This window comes from Balaenoptera acutorostrata, chromosome 6 (assembly GCF_949987535.1).
Source record: "Balaenoptera acutorostrata chromosome 6, mBalAcu1.1, whole genome shotgun sequence".
Taxonomy (NCBI): domain Eukaryota; kingdom Metazoa; phylum Chordata; class Mammalia; order Artiodactyla; family Balaenopteridae; genus Balaenoptera; species Balaenoptera acutorostrata.
The window spans coordinates 32,574,418-32,595,174 of record NC_080069.1 but is presented as its reverse complement, the minus strand read 5'-3'; the positions used below and the strand labels follow the sequence as shown (position 1 = coordinate 32,595,174).

General features: G+C 36.7%; 2 protein-coding genes across 4 annotated transcripts in view; one reads left to right on the top strand and one right to left on the bottom strand.

Annotated features, from left to right (window-relative positions):
* LOC103012988 (ninjurin-1-like) overlaps positions 1-8,095 on the top strand; it is a 162,402-nt gene extending 154,307 nt beyond the window's left edge. Inside the window, exon 3 of the mRNA XM_057548687.1 lies at positions 8,025-8,095. Coding sequence (XP_057404670.1) covers positions 8,025-8,080 — 56 coding nt within the window. The 3' untranslated portion in view covers positions 8,081-8,095. The remainder of the gene's footprint in view (positions 1-8,024) is intronic.
* LOC103004085 (serine/threonine-protein kinase MRCK alpha-like) overlaps positions 1-20,757 on the bottom strand; it is a 56,273-nt gene that overhangs the window by 9,975 nt on the left and 25,541 nt on the right. For 2 of the 3 annotated variants that reach the window (XM_057548653.1, XM_057548654.1), the window contains 8 exons: positions 19,913-19,996; positions 18,106-18,211; positions 16,343-16,479; positions 15,584-15,723; positions 6,602-6,683; positions 4,951-5,167; positions 3,758-3,820; positions 381-977 (listed from right to left, as the gene is read on the bottom strand). In XM_057548653.1, the coding sequence (XP_057404636.1) occupies positions 381-977; positions 3,758-3,820; positions 4,951-5,167; positions 6,602-6,683; positions 15,584-15,723; positions 16,343-16,479; positions 18,106-18,211; positions 19,913-19,996 (1,426 nt within the window). Of the gene's footprint in view, positions 1-380; positions 978-3,757; positions 3,821-4,950; positions 5,168-6,601; positions 6,684-15,583; positions 15,724-16,342; positions 16,480-18,105; positions 18,212-18,721; positions 18,768-19,912; positions 19,998-20,757 lie in introns of those variants that run through there. The other variant, XM_057548655.1, reaches the window with a different exon arrangement.

Genomic DNA, 20,757 nt, shown 5'->3' with positions numbered 1-20,757 from the left:
TCTAAAAGGCAAAAAGTAATCTACTTAGTAACTATTTCTTATGGTTAATTAATGCTTATGTGGTTTTCAGTGACCATGAAGATATCTACTTAGGAGTTTACAAAAAGCAACAACCTGGATTAAGAATATATTCAAGGTAAATTATCCTATGAATATAATATAAATTAAAGGCTAAGTTATTTCACACGTATGACTTAGATATAACTTCTTTAGAGCTATTCTACTTAAAAAGACGTAGACAACTTAGGAAAATTCTTCAGTGATGTAGTTTTCAAAAATAAAACCGTCATTAACAATATTTAGTCATACGATATAGAATTGTAATAACAAGGTTGGAAATGTACAGAGAGACAAGGAAATAAATTGTAAGATAGCCTTACAGCAATAACTTGGAGTTGCTGGCCACATCAGTTCAGCTGGCCTAGATCTGAGGCCCCTGCTGTCAGTGTAAATTCCAATGCTCTTAAAACATAACAGATACTCAATACTAGAGATCTCAATTGCACAGAGAGCATCCACTGGTTGATGTGCAATAAATGACAGTGTAGGTTCATGGGAGTGCAGCATCCTGTATGGAATTCCTTCTCTCCTCAAGGGGTATCTCAGGAATCCTGATTGGAATCCTACACAGACCTGTGCGCTGAAGATGCCCATCCACTGGACATTGGTTGGGATTTGGAGCTCTTTAAATTTTCTGTGAGAAATTTTCTTGCTCTGAAACAGCTTGTAACAGAAGATTTGGCTTTTCCTAGCCACACAGAGGCATGTATGGGCCCCTTGGCACACTGTTCCAGAAGTCACGGTCTGGCACCCTTTGGTTTCTGCCAGCTTGTGAATATCAGTCTTTCGTCCATCCAAAGCTGACATGGGAAACAGCTGCTCATGGTGACTTCGTCCTGAGATCACTGCAACCATCTGGCCATGGGGGATAAGCTCAATCTGGTGAATCTTCTTCATGTAGCCAATGCGAATAATTTCTACACAAATAAGCATATTTGTAAGTCATTTTAAAATTCATAATAACTTCTGTTTACTTATTTCAACTGTTCTCCAAATTTTACTCATAAGCAACTAAGAAATTTTTCCCAATAAAAATGATCTGATAAATCTTCTTAGTGTCATCAACTTGAGTAATTTCTCTACAAATAAAACAGCAAGTCACCTTCAAATAGCAATGTTTTCTTATTTTTTAATTTTCTTTATTGAGGTATATTTGACATATAACATTATACTAGCTTCAGGTGTACAACATAATGATTCAATATTTGTGTGTATTGAGAAATTGTCACCACAATAAATCTAGTTAACATCCAACACTGTAGATAATTACAATTTTTTCTTGTAATAAAAAATTTTAAGATCTATTCTCTTAGCAACTTTCAAATACACAATATAGTATTATTAACTATGATCATGTTGCTGTACATGACATACCAAGGACTTATTTATTTTATGATTGGAAGTTTATACCTTTAAAACCCCTTCACCCATTTTGCCCATTACCCCCACCTCTGGCAACCACAGATTGTTTTCTGTATCTATGAACATGTTTGTTTAGATTCCACATATAAGTGAGATCATATGGTATTTGTCTTTCTCTGTCTGACTTCTTTCACTTAGAGTAACAACCTCGAAGTCCATTCATGTTGTCGTAAATGGGAAGATTTCTTTCTTTTTTATGGCTGAATTATATATATATATATATATATATATATATATATATATATATATATATATATGTATGTATGTATATATATCTCACATCTTTACCCATTCATCCATTGGTAGACACTTAGGTTGTTTCCATATCTTGACTATTGCAAATAATGCTGCAAGGAACATGGAGGTGCGATATCTTTTCAAGTTAGTGTTTTTGTTTTATTCGAATAAATGTCCATAAGTGGAATTGCTGGATCACATAGTAGCTCTATTTTTAATTTTTGAGGAACTTCAATACTGTTTTCCATGTGGCCACAACAATATACATTCCCATCAACAGTGAACAAGCGTTCTCTTTTCTCCACATCCTCACCAACACATTATTTCTTGGCTTTTTAATAATAGCTATCCTAACAGGTATGAGGTGATATCTTATTGTGGCTTTGATTTGCATTCCCCTAGTGATCTTGAGCACCTTTCATGTATCTGTTGGCTATCTGTATGTCTTCTTTGGGAAAATATCTATTCAGATCCTCTGTCCATCTTTTAATCAGATTGCTTAGGTTTTTTGCTATTGAGTTTTATGAGTTTTTATATATTTTGGATATTAACCCCTGATCAGCTATGATTTGCAAATATTTTTTCCCATTCGATAGGTTGCCTTTTCCTTTTGTTGATGGTTTCCTTTGTTGTGCAGAAGAATGTTTTCCTATTTTAAAATTCTTTCCGATTTTTACTCCAATGGATTTAAATCAGGTTCTAATAAAATCACAGACATAAACGCAAAGGGTAGGTTTGAGAAGGACCAAAAAGGGATAGGAAGAGGATAAGAGTTCAAAAATTATATAGGTTAAAAAAAAAAAAGATAATTATTCCATAGATAACATAATTACCTTAAACATAAAATTAGCATAATAAAGCACTAAATTCAGTCCTGAGATTCCAGACAGCAAGGCGAACACCCTCAATGTCTGACAAGTGGAAATATACTGCTTCTTCTTTTTTTTTTTTTGGCCTTGCCATGCAGCTTGCAGGATCTAGATCTGAACAGGGATCAAATCCAGGGCCCCGGCAATGAAAGTGCCGAGTCCTAACCACTGGACCACCAGGGAATTCCCAATATATTGCTTCTTTAGGGAAAAAAACTGTCCTTTTTTTTCTGGCACTAAATTGATTCCTTTATTACACAAATATTTGTTGATTGACTACTATGTGCCAGGCACTGTTTAAGTGCATAGGATACAGTGCTGAACAAAGAGAGACAAGTCCCTGCTCTTATGCTGGCACCTGGTGGACCTTTCATGGGTCTCCTCACCAGGACTGAGTCACCCACACAGCATGGGAAGCCTTCAATGGAGAATAGCTAATGCCCTTCAAATGCAGGTTCTCCTTTAACTAACTTATCATTAGAGTGCAAGACATTCAAGAGAACATCTATATTACAATGACTCCTCTTCATTTCATCTACTCCCCCATTTCTCCCTCAAACAACCATGAGAGCCAAACAAAAACAAACAAAACAAAAACAGAAACAGAGAACTCTGCGGTCTTATCTGAGAAGTATTCACTTTATGTTGTTACTCTTTGTGGTGTCAATGTACTAGTGGGGGAGGGGGATTCAAGCAGAAGTGTTTCCTTTCATGCACCAACTTGAAGATGGTAAACTAAGTTCTTACAGCGCACTTATTAGATAAAATCACTTGTGAAGATATTTGGACACACTACTATATATAAAATAGATAACCAAGAAGGACCTACTGTATAGCACAGGGAGCTCTACTCAATCTTCTGTAATAACCTATATGGGTAAAGAATCTGAAAAAGAATGAGTACATGTATATGTATAACTGAATCACTTTGCTGTACACCTGAAACTAACACAACATTGTAAATCAACTATACTCCAATAAAATTTTTTTTAAAAAGATATTTGGACTCTGGAAGATTATGGATCTCTGAAAGGAGAAAAGTCATCAGTTGACTTGAAAACACATCGAACCAGATGTGGAAAATTTCTTTTACAGAAAAGAAGAGAAGAACTTGATATTATTACTATTAGAGTTTAAAGTTATTCCAGAACAGTAAATACTCTCCTTACCATCTATGGTAACGTGGACAACAAATAACCCTTCTTCATTTCCCAGAGCGATTCTTTTGTGATCTATATTTGACACATAAATTAAAATATCAAGTATTTTTGGGGGCAAACATTAAGTGAAGCTAATAAGATAAACTGGACAAGATTATCAATGTTGAAAAAGTTTAGAAATCAAATTAAGTATATATTTAGCAATACTACAGTGAAAAGAAACATAAAAATAAATAATTGGCACTATGATTTTTCTTTCACATTACAGAAATAAGCATAATAAAACATTACTTTTCTCAACAGAAAGATCATTTTACAAAGTAATCTTTATGAATACTTAGAGAAAGTATAATATTCAAGTAATGATAAACTGTCAAATTTGCTATAAATAAGTGATGTTTCATGAATGAAAAAATTTTATAAAATAATTTGGTGACCTTGGCCTGAGCTAAAACAGCATGGGGAGGTATGTCACAACAGAGTGAGAACTAAAAAAGTGCAAAGATAGCACATTACGTGAAGGCTTTGAATACAAAGCACAGATATTACATATATAAGCTCATTTAATCCTCTCCATAACTGAAAAACTGGAATTATCTGCATTTAACACATGAAGTTTAGTAACTAGCTCCGTGACCCCCAGGAGGAAATAGCTAAGTGGCTCTATTGTCACCAGTATCTAATGCAGAAGAAATGCTGTTTAAGAAATGCAAGTATTCTTGTCTATTGATAAAACTTTCAGTATTGATCTTAGCATTTCATTCATTGATTCACTTGATTTTCACTTATTTATTGAGTATTGGGCGTTGGGATTTGAAAGACAGTCTCTGCCCTTAAGGCAGGTAGTTCACAGTTACACACAAGGTCACACCCCTTATGTGTTTGGGGCCAGATGTGTTTGGGAGCTCATAATTTTTCAGACTTGAAAAGGTAGATTGAAAAGACTTGAAAGGTAGATTAAAGAAACACCCTTTTAGGCAGGACCTGGGGAGCCATCATATAATCAAATATATTTTTGCAGAGAATCTGATGAGTAGCTGTGGGATAGAAGTGGGAAGACAACCCTCCACCCCCGGGTAAGCCTCATTCACTCAGGTTTTGCTGACAAATGAATTGTGGATAAAGTTAAGGTTTTCAGATTTCAACATGGGGACTGTGGTGAAAGGTAGGAACCTAGCGGGATAAATGTTGTAAATCCATACCTATGATTGCAGCTGTCTGGGTGGTTTTGATCAGGGGTAGATTGTTGTCATAAGCCTCTTTCAGAACATAGACTGAGCGGTCTCCGGAATGACTTTTTCTCAATATTTTGTGCAATTCACTCAGCACGCTCACCCACTCACTCTTCTCATTCTCGCTATCTGCTAAGATTGGGATTGAATATCTATTACTAGGTGCTGAGAGCTGGGAAGCTGTGACCTAGAATGATTTAAGGAATATCTAGGTTATAAGAAAGCAAGCATTCTTTTTGCCAGCCTGTCTAGCATTTTTCATAAAACTCACCATTGTTAAACGAAATGTTAAATAACATTACCCTCTTCCTGGTAGTAAAATAGATGACGTGAGTATCAGAAGCAGGCCAAAAGCAAAGTGTCAGAAGCACTTCTATTTTGATCCTCATAAAACCACCGGTGTTCTCTGACTACCTAAAATCTTGTACTTCATCAAATGGAAATAGCTACCATTTATTGAATGCTGACTCTGTACCAGGAACTGCTCTAAGAAATTGACATGTGTTAATTGATTAAATCCTCACAGAAACCTCAGTGCGTAGTTACTGCTATTCTCTCCATTTTATCAGTGAGAGGACAGGAGCACAGCAGGGTAGAATGCAGGCAGTCTGATGCCAGAACCTCCACTCTGAGTCTCTCTATTGCTTTAATTCTAACACACAGCTTTGCATCTTTAGATTATCTCTGAAACGGCAATGTGTTTTGCAATGGCAATCATCATAATCAATTGTGATATTACAGAATGTTCAGGAGTTTTTTGTTGTTAAGTTAGAAATATTCAAAAACACGTGTTTTCCTTGTTGCTACATGCCTATAACTTTCATTATACTAGTAAATGGCAAATCATATTTAAATTTTAAGGTATATAATTAAGCTAGCAGAACTCTAATATATAAAACTTTCTTTTGTGAGCATGAAGTTAGCAGCAATGACATCATAACTTTATTTAATCCATTCCAGAATCACTTTTATTTTTTACATGAATTTTAAAGAGCAGAGTGTCTATTTTTTAGAGTTTGCAAAACAACATCTTTCCCCAATTTTTCCATTTTGTACTCTTGGTTTGAATCTGAATCTGAATTATGACTTCAAAATATTGTCTCAGAGGAGACTTATTTTACAAAGTACCTCTAGTTTTAGAAGTTGCACATTCATGCTATTGTAGGTCCATGAATCGGCGACCTTCCTCTATGTCTGATCCAGAAGTATATGGTCTCTCTTCCTCTGTTACTGTTTTTTCCTTCTTCTTTCACACCCCCCACCCCAGTACCATTCTGCTTTGTAAGCTTCCCCTGTTTTCAGCTATGAATTAGATCTGTCCTGTTACCTTAGTGTGGAATGAATGGACACCCTCAGGAACATTTGTATCTTAAGTCTCAGATTTAACTGTAGAATGAAAGATGTGACACCTGCAAAAAGCTATTTATAGTATTTTTGAATAAGAATAAAGGGCTAGATTTCTTGTGGCAAGTGGGAGAGGGAGGGAAACTATCCCACAGCACTTCTAAAACCTCAACCTCCAGGTACCTTCAGTAACCCAAGGAGCCCTGACCTCTAGGAACAGGCAGAAAAGGGATGAAACAAAACATACAAGGGATCCAATGACAGTATGCAAGCTTACCTTAAACATACGAGGCATTTCCTTTCTCCTTGCAGGAATAAAATCAGAGGGCCAGACTGAACTAACAGAAAACGCTCCATCCCTGAAGGAAAAGCAAGACACTGGGAGTGAGTAGAATCACCGGAAAGTGAGTAAAACAATACATAAACATAATCCTCAATTTTAATTTCCCTGATTTTTAACATTCTTTTTTGTAGTAACTGACAGTGGTCAAAACATTGTATCAGCAGTACCCGGCCTGTCGCATATTATCAGAAAACGCAAGTTAACTCTGGGCTGTCCCTGACTCACCATTCACAGGGAACTAGGAAGGAGCACCTGTCTGACTCCAAAGCCACGGTCCCTAGAATATGGGCCATGTGCCCTCAGATCAGCTCATTTGTATATTTTTTAAATGTTACCGAGATAGACTTGACATATAATAAACTGCACGTTTTTAAAGTGAACAATTAGGTAAGTTTTGATCTATGTATACACCTGTGAAACCATCACCACACTGTAGGTAATGAACATGTCCATCACCCCCAAAAGTTTCCTTGTACAGCTTTGTAACCCCTACCCCCCATCCTTAGCACTCTTCCCTCCTCCCCCACTGATCTGCTTCCTGTCACTCTGGATTAATTTGCATTTTCTAACATTTTATAGAAATGAAATATACAATATGTGGTCTTTTTGTCTGGCTTTTTCTCAGCATAACAATTTTGTGATGCATTCATGTTGCCACATGGATGAACACTTCATTTCTATGTATTGTTGAGTAATATTTCATTGTATGGATATGCCACAACATATCTGTTCACCCATTAATGGGCATTCGGGTTGTTTCAAGTTTGGGGCTATTTTAAATGAAGCTGTTATGAATGTTCATGTATGTCTTTATGGACATATGCTTTCTCTGGTAGAAATACCTAGGAGGAGAATGACTAGATCATATATTAGGTGTGTGTTTAGCTTTTTATGAAACTGCCAAACTCTTTTTAACAGTGGTTATATGATTTACAAAGCAATATATGAGAGATCTAGGTCCCCCACATCCTCCCAATACTTGAAATAATCTTTTTAATTTTAGTCTTTCTTATGATGTGAAGTGGTACCTCATGGTTATTTTATTTGAATTTACCTAATAATTAATGGTGTTGAGCATGTAAGTATCTGTTATGTGCTTATTTGACATATGTATCTTCTCTATTGAAGTATCTTTTCAAATCCCTTGCACATTTTTTTTAAATTGGGCTATTTTCTTATTATTGGGGTGGCCAAAAATTGCCTTTGGTTTTTAAATAAAAATAAAAGACACATTTTTCATTTTCACCAAGAACTTTATTGTACAATGTATTCACCCTTTTTTTCCACTACCTTCTGCCATTTTTCAGGCAACTCCATAATTCCATCTTCCCAAAACTTTTTATCTTTTTGAGCAAAGAACTGTTCCAGGTGCCTTTTACAGTCTTCCAGGGAATTGAACTTTTTTTCCATTAAGAGAATTTTGTAAAGACCGAAATAAATGGAAATCCGAAGGTGCAATGTGTGATGAATACGGAGGATGAATCAGAACTTCCCAGCCCAGCCAAGCTGTAACAGTTTTTGCCTGGTCATCAAAGAAGCAGGCAGCCTTGCGTTATCCTGATGGAAGATTATGCATTTTCTGTTGACTAATTCTGGACGCTTTTCATTGAGTGCTGCTTTCAGTTGGTCTAATTGGGAGCAGCACTTGGAATTAATCCTTTGGTTTTCCGAAGGAGCTCATAATAGAGGACTCCCTTCCAATCCCACCATATACACTTTGGTGTGGTTTGGTGGTGGTTCATTTCTCTTGCCCCACGATCTCTTCCATTCCACATTGTTGTACAGTATCCACTTGTCATTGCCCATCACAATTTGTTGCAAAAATGGAACTTTTTCATTACGCTTAAGTAGAGAATCGCACACGGAAATATGGTCAAGGTTTTTTTCACTTAACTTATGTGGAACCCAAACATCAAAGTCATTAACATAACCAAGCTGGTGCAAATGATTTTCAGCACTTGATTTGGATATTCTGAGTATGTCGGCTATCTCCCACATAATCATAACGTTGATTGTTCTCAACTAATGTCTCGCTTTAATCGCTATCAACTTCAACTGGTCTACCCGACCGTGGAGCATCAGCCAGCAAGAAATCTCCAGCACGAAACTTCGCAAACCACTTTTGACGTGTTTGATCAGTCACAGAACCATCTCCATACACTGCACAAATCTTTTTTTTGCATTTCAGTTGTGTTTTTACCTTTCTTGAAATAATAAAGCATAATGGGCCGAAAATGTTGCTTTTTTCCTTCCATCTTCAATATTAAAATGGCTACACAAAAATCCACCAATTTTGATAAGTTTTTTTTTAATGCACGCTGATATGACAGCTGTCACATACAATCTAACAAAACTGTTTCGAATGAAGTCAAAGACAACTTAGTGCTACTAGAGCCGTCTTAGAGAAAAGAACAAATGAACCTTTCGACCAACCCAATATTAAGTTTTAAGAATTTTTATATATTCTAGATATAAGTCCTTTGCCAGATATTTGATTTGCCCCCAGTCTGCAGCTTTTATTACTTCTCTTGACAATGTATTTCAAGGAGCAGAAGTTTTAAATTTTGATGAAGTCCAATTTATCAATTTTTAAATTTTACCTGTTGTGCTTTATGTTGTATCTAAGAACTATTTGCCTTATCCAAGATCAGAAATGTTTCCTCCCATGTTTACTTCTAGGTGTTTTATAGTTTTAGGTTTTACATTTAGTTCTATGGTCTATTTTGAGTTAAATTTTGTATATTGTAAAAAGTATAAATCAAAGTTGATTTTTTTTACACATAGATATCTAAAATTCCAATTTCATTTGTTGCTAGATTTTGCAACTTGTTGAAAATATTGTATATATTAAAGTAACAGAAAATGCAGAAATATAGTTACAAATGTTTTATATATGAAAGTATATTTTATGTGCATGTTAAAAATATATATGTAAATATATTTTATATGTATATTAGAAATATTATATATATTTGTATATATATTTCTAGGTTTGTTTTTTTTTTTCAAAGTTGTTTTGGCTCTTCTAACTCTTTTGCATTTTCCTATGACTTTTAGAATCGGCTTGTCAATTTCTACAAAAAGAATTAAGAAGCCTACTGGGATTTTGATTAAGATTGTGTTAAAACTATAGATCAATTTTGAGAACAATCACATTTTAAAAATATTGAGTTCTGCAATGCATGAACACAGTCTCTCTATTTATTTAGATCTTTGTTAATTTCTTTCATCAATATTTTATAGTTTTCAGTGTACAAGTCTTGCACATCTTTTGTCAGATTTATTTCTAAGTATTTTTTTAATATTTATTTATTTTATTTATTTTCCTTATTTATTTATTTTTTAATTATTTTTGGCTGCGTCAGGGTCTTAGTTGCAGCACATGGGATCGTCCTTGAGGCATGCGGGGTCTTTTTGTTACAGCACATGGTCTCTTCGTTGTGGTGCTTGGGCTTCTCTAGTTGTGGTGTGTGGGCTTCTCCCTAGTTGTGGCACAAGGGCTCCAGAGCACATGGGCTCTGTAGTTTGCAGCACGCAGGCTCTCTCATTGAGGTGCACAAGCTCAATAGTTGGGGCTCGCAGGCTTAGTTGCCCCAGGGCATGTGGGATCTTAGTTCCCCAACCAGAGATGGAACCCATGTCCCCTGCATTGGAAAGCAGATTCTTTACCACTGGACCACCAGGGAAGTCCCTCTGTTTTGATGCTATGGCAAATGGCATTACTTATTTAATTTTGATTTCTGATTATTTGTTGCGAGTATAAAGAAATGCAATTTATTTTATATATTGATCAAGCATCCTGCAAACTTGCTGAATTCATTTATTAGTTCTAATAGCTTCTTTGTAGATTACATTGAATTTTCTCCATAGATATTCATTTTGTCTATGAATAATTTTGCTTCCTTCTTTCCAACATGGATGTATTTTATTTCTATTTCTTCCCTGGCCTGGATTTCCAATACAATGTTAAATAAGTGTGGTGAGATCAAACATCTTTGTCTTGTTCCTGATCTTAGGGAGAAAGCATTGAGTCTTTTGCCAATAATTATGATGTCAGCTGTGGGATTTTCATAGATGCCCTTTATCAGGATGAAGAAGCTCCCTTCTAAGTGTTCATCAAGAATATATGATTTTGTCAAATGTGTTTACTGTATCTACTGACATGATCTTTTTCATTTTTTGATATGGTAAAATACATTGATTTTTTAATATAAACCAGCTTTCCTGAGATACACTACACTTGCTCAAGATGCAATATAATTTTTACATAATATTGGATTCGATTTGCTAACATTTTGTAGTTTTCCTCACATGCATGTGCTGATCAGTAATCTGCTGAATCCTCAAGCTAGATCCTCTGTAGATCCATGCAGAGCTAGTGCATGCTCTCGATCTCTCCCTCCCTCCCTCTCTCCCTCTCTCTCTCTCTCTCTCTCACTCTCTCCTCTCTAGCTCTGTACTTTGTCCTGTGAACTCTGGCTACTGGGTCTCTCTGGACTCTCAGCTTCATCTCTTCAGTTCAGGGAGTTCACCTGGGTCTGCCTGGGATTCCAATTTCTGTGTTATATACTGGAAACTCTTACAAGGCAGTAACCTGGGGCAAGTATAGAGCTCACCTCATTTACTCCCCTTCATTGTCTGATATCCAGAACCTTAAATCAGTTCTTTTGTTATCTCATGGGGAAGGTTAAATATAAATATGGCCCCTGTTACTCCGTCTTGGTTGAAAGTAGAAGTCTCTTTGATTCAGCTCACTTGATAATTTTTGGCTTCTCCAACACTTAAAACAAACTCATTTCTTTCCCCCAATGCTACCATTCTCCATTATATCCCTACAGCTGTCAATGTGACCCTCAGTTTTTCAGTCTTGATGACTTAAAGCCTCAGTACCATCTGATATTGCAACTCTTTTCTTCATCTTCCTTTTTCTGCCACTCACCATGTCCCATGAGGTCACTTTAGTAATATTTCCTGCACCTGTCTCTTCTTTTGTAATTCCTGCAGCCACCGCTTTAATGCAGACACTCATTTGATCTGAAGGATGGACAATTGTAAGCTGGACTCCTTGGCTCCAACACCACTTTAATTTTCCCTGTCCCCAAAATGAAACACACACACACACACACACACACACACACACACACACACACAAACACACACACTCCCAAACCAACTTATTAAAAATCTACATCAAGAGTAACTTTCTAAAGTCACCTTCAAGATTATCTAGTTTCCTGTATCAGTTATTCAAGGTAATACCAAATTTCTGACAAAGATGACATTAGCTGAGGTGAAGAATACAAAACAAAGTTTGTGAGTAAGGAATCAAAATAAGACAGGATGAATGTAGAGACCCACAGAATCTGTGATAAGGAGAAAGTTCAGGCTGAGCAAGCACACAGCCATCACAGTGTAGGTTACACCTGGAAAAGAAGTATAAGGGAATGCTATGAATAAATGTCTCACTACCTGGAGCCACAGGAAGTAAAGGGACCACCCAGGGAGTGTGCAGAGAAGGAAGAAAAGAAGGCCAAGGACAGATGCTCAGAGACACTAAGAGGAAAGTGTAGAGGAGCCGAAAAGATGCAGAAGAATCAGGGGGAGCAGAGAGCATATTGCCTTTCCCCGAAGGATACACTTTCTATAAGTTCACCGATTCAATATTCTTTATTAAACACTTAAAGAGTGTCTGGAGTGACATTTGCAACAATGGCAGAGTAAGGATCTCTGAAGATTCTCTCCTTCATAAAAGAAATGAGAAAACTAGCAAAATTCATCAGAAACAACTTTTTTAGAACTCTATAAATTAACCAAGGTTTGTGGCAATCTGAGGAGGATTTATTTAAAATAAAAAAGTAAAAAAAAAGCCGAATCTTGGTAAGAAGTATGAGCTTTGTGGTAGCTTAACTCGCCCTAGTCCCATGCTCCATTTCCAGCTCCTCAGTAGCCTTGAAAAATGGCAGCCTGCATTCACAGTGCATCCTAGAAGTCACTGGACACCTGAGGGACCTGGAAAGAGGAGGAGGAAGGAGAAAGGAGGAGGAGTATTAGGCTTGATTCAGAGGTCTCCCAGGGAAAAGTCTATTCCCCAAGGGGAACTTATAAAAAATTATTTCATGCAAGCATTTTAACTGCATAGCTGCCTATGCAGTGTTTAACAGCTGGACAAAATAATAGATTAACCAAAACTCTTAAAAGTTAGAAAATGAGATATCCATAGGGGTTTTGAAAAGGTCTGACATATTGCTAAGAATCTAGAGCATCATGCACATGCATAGAACTGTGAACATGCCTAGGGTTATGCATATGCTCAGGAAAGACCAGAGAAGGACATAAGTTCTCACCTCTGGCTGACATTGGATGCATAGATAAATGTTTTTCATCAAATTTGGGAGGTTTTCTGCCATTATCTCTTCCAATATTCTTGAGGCTTTGCACAAGTATAACGTGTTGTCAACTGCCTGGCTGAGTGTTGAAGAAGTGACCCCACTTGCACACAGAGCTCTTCAGCAAAGTGTGGGAGATTCACTGGTTCCAGATGTTTAAAGAAATCTCTGCAAAATCATTAGCTAACTACTAAGCTAACAAAGTAGAGACGTCAAATAACTACACATGACTAAGAATAAAGACTTTATAGATTAGTTTGAAAAATTCACTGAACAAACAAACAACAACTACAACAAACAACAAAAACAAATCCTGGAGAAGAAGTAGAATTTGATAACTAGAGCTGACAATAGTATTATTTGAAATGTCCAGTTTAAAAAAATATATACTGTATGACTTGCAAGGAAGCATAAAAGTATGACCAATACACAGGAAAAAAGCAATCAATAGAAACTATCTCTGAGGAAACCCAGATGTTGGATTTACCAGACAAAGATTTAAATCAGCTATTTTAAATATGTTTGAAGACCTAAAGGAAATCATGCCTAAAGAACTAAATGAAAGTATGAGAATGATGTCTCACCAAGTAGGAAATATAAATAAGGAAATAGAAAATACAAAAAAGAACCAAACAGAAATTCAAAGGTTGATGAGTACAATAACTGAAACGAAGAATTCACCAGAAGGGATCAACAACAGAACTGAGCAGGCAGAAAGCAGAATCACTGAACTTGAAGACAGGTCAATTAACATTATCCAGTCTGAAGAAAAGAAAGAAAAAAGAATGAAGAAAAATTAATAAAACCTCAGAGTTCCTTGGGACACCATGAAGAATACTAAAATATATATAATGGGAGTCCCAGAAGGAGAGGAGAAAGAAAAGGGGTCAGAAAGGATAATTGAATGAAAATCTCAAATCAATATATAACCTAACTTTCCATCTTGAGAAACTAGGAAAAGAAGAGCAAACTAAACTCAGAACAAGCAGAAGGAAGGAAATAATAAAGTTTAGAGTGGAAATTAATAAAACAGAGAATAGAAAAAGAAGAGAAAATCAAGAAAACCAAAAGTTGGTTTTTTGAAAAGATCAACAAAAATTGATAAACTTTTAGCTAAACTGACCAAGAAAAAATGAAAGAAACCTCAAATTACTAAAGTCAGAAGTAAAGTGGGAACATTACTTCTGACCTTTCAGAAAATAAAAGGGAATACTATGAACAAGTGTATGCTCCCAAAATTAGATAATCTAAAGAAAATGGAAACATTCCTAGAAAAACACAAGGTACTAAAGCTGACTCAAGAAGATGTAGAAAATCTCAATAGACTTATAACAAGTAAAGAGATTGAACTAGCGATCAAAAAATATCCCATAAAGGAAACCCCAGGACCAGATGACTTCACTAGTGAATTCTACCAAACATATTTAATACCAATCCTTCACAAACTCTTTCAAAAATAAAAGAGAAGAGAGTACTTTCCAACTTAATCTGAGGTCAGTATTATCCTAATACCAAAACCAGGCAAAAATATCACAAGGCAACAAAACTATAGACCAATATCCTGTGTTAATATAGATGCAAATATCTTCAAAGATTCTATTGAACCCAATCCAACATACTATAAAAAAGATTAGATACCATGACCAAGTGAGATTTATCCCAGGAATGTATGATTGGTTCTATATACAAGTAACAATTAATGTAATACATCATGAGAATTAAGGGGAAAACAATCATGTGATCATCTCAATAGACACAAAAAAAGCATTTGTCAAAATCCAACACCCCTTACAGATAAAAACACTCAACAAACCAGGAAGAGAAGGCTGTTTTCTCAACCTGATAAAGGGCATCAGCCATGAAAAATAATGAAGTATTGATACATGCTACATGGGTGAGTCTTGAAACATTATGCTTAGTGAAAGAAGCCAGTTACAAAACTCCACATGTTGTATGATTCCATTTATATAAAATTCAGAATAGGCAAATCCATAGAGATAGAAACAGATTAATGGTTGCTGGGGCTGGGGGCAGGGGTGAATGTAGAGTGACTGCTAACTAATAAAGGTTTCTTTTTGGTGTGATGAAAATGTTCTAAAATTAGATTGTAGTGATGGTTTTACAACCTTGTGAATATACTAAAAACCACTGGGTTGCCCATTTTTAAATGGTGAATTTTATAATATATGAATTATATCTCAACATAAAGAGCATCTGGTTTTAAGGTTGTATTCCCTTTTCTGCTACACACACACATACACACACACACACACACACACATAAGAATATAAACTTCTGACTAAAAAAATAAATAAATAAACTATTACAAATATTACACAATTATAATCCATACCCAAGAGGTAATGATGCAAACTTTAGGCAGAAATCTTCTATTTTAAAGTTCACATGGCAATGGAGAAAACTAGAAACTTAACATAAGTTAAATGACAACACTATTTTTAAAAATTTCAGAAACCATATTTATTCCCAGATTTTTTTGAAAAAAAATACTCTCCCTTTCGAAGCTTACCTCATGTCAATCACTTGACTAACTACAACATTGGGTTTTGAGTCTTCTTCTTCATCCATATCATACAGGAAGAGTTTGAAGTCACACACTACAGCCAATGCCCTCTGCCATCCTTTTTTCATCCCTGCTTTCTTTGGAATCTTTAGTTTTTATTTTTCAAAAAACAAATAAAAGCAATCCAAGCTGAAACATCAAATACTACCCAATTATTACATATAAAATTAAAATAATAAAAATGAAAAAAAATGTGTTACAAATCTACCACTTGTTAAAGATTGGAACAGAACTATATAACATAATTCCTTTGAGGACTAAACAATTCTTAGGTTGTGAAAATAAGATCAATACCATTTCCATTAACACTAGTCACAGCGTTGCCTCTACCTAAGATTAAATTCAATTTTGGTAGCCTCAAATTCAACTCAGATTTTAAATATTTCTGAAGAAGATTCTTTCACTTTTAGTTTCATAATTTATTATTATTGACCGGAAGTCAAAGTTACACCATTAGAAGGGATTTTAGCATTTGTTCATTGCAAAGTAAGGTCTAAACAGAAAACTTTGGGAAATTTGAAAATATCCTATCGGGGACACTTAAACTTTATTCTGAAATCATATTCTTCAGATGATTTTCAATTGCATATAATTAATATCATATAACATATCATAAATATTTCTGAAAAATATTGTGCACACATTGTGAAAAGTGATTAATAAACTCTTTAAGACTTCATCTGAAACAAAAATATTGACACTTACCCAGACATGGCCTTCATAGGCTGTTCCCATGCCTTTCTGTGAGTCTAGACAGAAGGCACCTTTCTTCTGATGAAAAGGCACGGGACAAGTTTTTGGAGCTTTTTCTACACAGGTTATGTGACATGAGAACCCACATGCTTTTTGAGGGAAATAAAGAGATATGATTGTAGGGGATATGATGGTTTGACTCCCTCAACCCCCATTGCAATTCTGTCTACTACTGTAGAGGTGAAATGCTAAAAACTACATTTCCCAGACTCCCTTGGAACTAAGTTTTGGACCTGATGTAAGCTCCACTAATAAGATAACTCTCTGTAAGACTTTGAGTTGAGTCAAGATGGGAGAGATGCCTGATGTAGCACATCCATTTTACTGGCTTGGATCTTGACAGAGGGAGTGTGAGGTCACAGCTGCAGTGGTGGTTTCTGAATTTGATGGAAGCTCTCTTAACTCTGCAGCAACAGGGTCTTTCCTGACTCTGGCAGAAGTTGCAGGTTCTGAGGGCTGCAGCAGTGGTGGCAGCTTCCAGATTCACCATCTTCTTGTGACAAAGGTGGAGCTGTCCCAGGCTCAGCAGAGACTGAGTAATGCTGGCAGCAGGAGATGCTCCTGGGAGCTCAGCTCAGAGCCTGCCTCTGCTGCCCTAGGAGAATTGTATGGGCACATAATTCCCCATTTAAAATCCTATTTTCTTTAATATGCTAGGACACATTTATGGTTAAGGCATCTCTGACTGTCACAATGCTGAGGGCAGGAAAGTTGTCCTGCTCAGCGCTGTGTGTCCCTGAGTGGACACTCGACAAGACTGGCTGGGGAAACCAATGAATACGGAGTCTGTTCCCTAGGATGACGTATGAGGTGCCTGTGTAGCACTGTGATCCACTGTTTGATATTTCCAAAAAATATATTTCTTTCTTTCAACGATATCTACTGTAATAAATTCATTGAGTAAAATAAAAGGATTACAACTCAAGGATAGTATTCCATTTTCCTGTCACATAAGCTGGTGGATGTCATCCTCATACTCTACTAGTGCTACAGAGAACAAAATTTCATTAAACACATTTTCCTAATAAGTGTGGCCCTGCCTGCATGGGCAGACTACACAGCATGCCTCCCTGGGGTGCTGTTCACACAGGCTATGAGGGCATGAGGCTCTTTGGAACTGCACAATGCAGAGGTCCCCCCCAAATGCTCCCAAAGATCACCCGTTCATATGAAACAGATTCAGCGGAATTTTTAGTAAAGTAATCAGTTCACCGTCATGCTTCTACAATTCAAAGAGAACGAAATTTCTTCTTACCAACTAAATGCAGTGGACTGAGTGTTTGTGTTCCTTCAAAATTGACATGTTGAAAAAAAAAAAAAAAAAAAGAAAAAAAAAATTGACATGTTGAAATCCTAATCCCCATGTGAGGGTATTTGGAGGTGGAGACTTTGGGAGGTCATGGGGGTGGAGCCCTCATGAATGGGATTAATGCACTTAAAAACGAGACCCCACAGAGTTCCCTGGCCCCTTCCACCACATGAGGACACAGCAAGAAGTCAGCAGTCTGCAACCTGGAAGAGGGTCCTCACCAGAACTGGACCATACTGGTGCCCTGATCTCAGACTTCCAGCCAGTGAGGAATATATGACTGTGTTTAGAAGCCACCCAGTCTCTGTGCTTTGTTATGGCAGCTGACTAAACCACCGAGTTGACTAAAACACTTAGGTACAAGTATTATGGCTTTGACTCCATGTGTCCCTTCCTCGGGTCTTACCTTCACAGGTGCAGCCTTGTCTTATCAAGCCCACCATCAGAGATGTGCACTGGTGACACTTGGTGGGAACGATAAAGGACGTGAGGAAAAACCTGTGGGTCTTATGCTACAAAATGAAGAGACCAAACATACATCGACGGTTAAATAACTATGAAAAGGTGATTCTGGTGATTCCTTCAACCCACCCTGCCCAAAATATCATTTTATATGCCAAGAAACGCAGCTCCCCCTTTTCTTTTTTTTTTTTTTTTTTTTTTTTTTTTAAAGGATTTTCTTTTTTATTTATTTATTTATTTGTTTATTATTTTTGTCTGTATTGGGTCTTCGGTTCGTGCGAGGGCTTTCTCCAGTTGCGGCAAGCGGGGGCCACTCTTCATCGCGGTGCGGGGACCGCTCTTCATCGCGGTGCGCGGGCCTTTCTCTATCGCGGCCCCTCCCGTTGCGGGGCACAGGCTCCAGACGCGCAGGCTCAGCAATTGTGGCTCACGGGCCCAGTTGCTCCGTGGCATGTGGGATCTTCCCAGACCAGGGCTCGAACCCGTGTCCCCTGCATTAGCAGGCAGATTCTCAACCACTGCGCCACCAGGGAAGCCCCCGCAGCTCCCTCTTTTCTTACCAGCATTTAAGATTCTTGCCCTTAATTACTTCATAGTTGGAAAATACTGATTAAAGGATCCAAAAATTATCAAGAAGAGAAGGGAGGAGGAGGAGAAGAAGAAGGAGAATTATTTAAGTGGTGATCAAATGTTCATTACTACTATTTGGAACCAAATAAATTAAGCCTGGCCTTTATTTGAGCTAATATATCCTGAACATTTAAAAATTCTAGATTGATAAATTCTTCAAATGATTCCTTAACTAGGAATGGAGTCAGAATTGCCTATGTATACATATTTTTACTGGGGAGGGGTAGCAAAAATAATATGTTTTTTTTACCTTCTTTGAAAAAAAAGAATAATTTAAAATTTTTTCTCTATAGAAAATTATGTTTCATTTTCTATTATCAATAAAAAAATAATGTGCTCCGGGAATTGGAACACTCCGATTAAGCAAGCCATATTACACTTTCTAGGTGTAGAAACCCCAACAAATAAAACTGCAGATGTCTTCACAAAATTATCAACAATTTGACAATCCACTATGGATTTTCCATTTCTGTATCATGCCTCTTTGACTTGAAATTACTGTTATCGTAAATTAGCAATATCTAAATTACAATAAAATCCAGTTTCTCCAAATACTAGTTGGGAAATTTTCTCACCTTCATTGTCTCTGTTTCCTGATTTGTGACATGGACAGATTGCAGTCCCTGCCATGGACCCTGAGTGTGTACAGGGGCTACCTGCTTTTTCTCAGATCTTCAATTTATTCCCCTCTTTTCAGCACCACATGCCACCTCTGCCTCCTAAAGGACTTGGTGTCCCTAATCCCTGAATCCTTCTAGGTTTCCAAAGTATTAATTATCTTGTGACTTTTTGGCAAGTCATTTCTAAGCACCTGACATTCATATTTCTCAGCTCTCCTAACCCCTCACTCAGGTTCTTCCATCTTTCAAAATTATGTTGACTTATTTGTCTACTCTCTCTCTTTAGTCTGTTTAACAAGTTTCATTAGAAAGCAAAAGTGTAGGCATTTTTGAATCTACTATGTTTAACCAGAAGTCTCCAAGAGAAAGAAGAAAAGAAAGAAGGGAGGAAAGGAGAAAGGGAGGGAGGGAAGGGGAGAGGAGGGAGGGAGGGGTTAGAGACCAAAACGAACTTATTCTCATTTTTCAAGGACCTGCTAAGTTTATAACTAAATCAAGTACCTGAGTTGGAAAGAGGATTCTATTATGATATTCCTTTCTCTTTATCGTTGGTGTGTGAACTGGAAGGTGAGCAGAATCTGTGATCTGAATCAAAGAGACAAAAATAAATATAGGCAAGTTACCTATGTCACCAAAATTATAAGAATTAAATTATTTCTCAAGTAAGACAAAAGAATAATACTTGTTAGACAAAAACACAATAAAACTAAAATTCTCACAAAGTTGAAAATATATTTTAAGTAATTTAAATCTATGCTTTCAATTTCTACAAACAAAATATATGTATATTTCATATACTTTATATCAATTTGGCTATTTTTAAATGTGTGTCATAGCATGTGCCTGTAGACTACATTAAAAGGAGAATATTAATCATAAACGTATTTTTTTTTTTTTTAATTTATGTATTTATTTATTTATTTTTGTCTGTGTTGGGTCTTCGTTTCTGTGCGAGGGCTTTCTCTAGTTGCGGCAAGCGGGGGCCACTCTTCATCGCGGTGCACGGGCCTCTCACTATCGTGGCCTCTCTTGTTGCAGAGCACAGGCTCCAGACGTGCAGGCTCAGTAGCTGTGGCTCACGGGCCTAGTTGCTCCGCGGCATGTGGGATCTTCCCAGACCAGGGCTCGAACCCGTGTCCCCTGCATTGGCAGGCAGATTCTCAACCACTGCACCACCAGGGAAGCCCAATCATAAACGTATTTAAAGATACTTTCATTAAGTAGATATATGATCAGAATCTTCAAAAGATTTCTTGAACTACTTGTCTTATAAATGTAGAAGGGATTTATGGCTGTAAATATGTAGAAATACATTAAAATCAATTATAGAGGGTTCAGCAAGATTT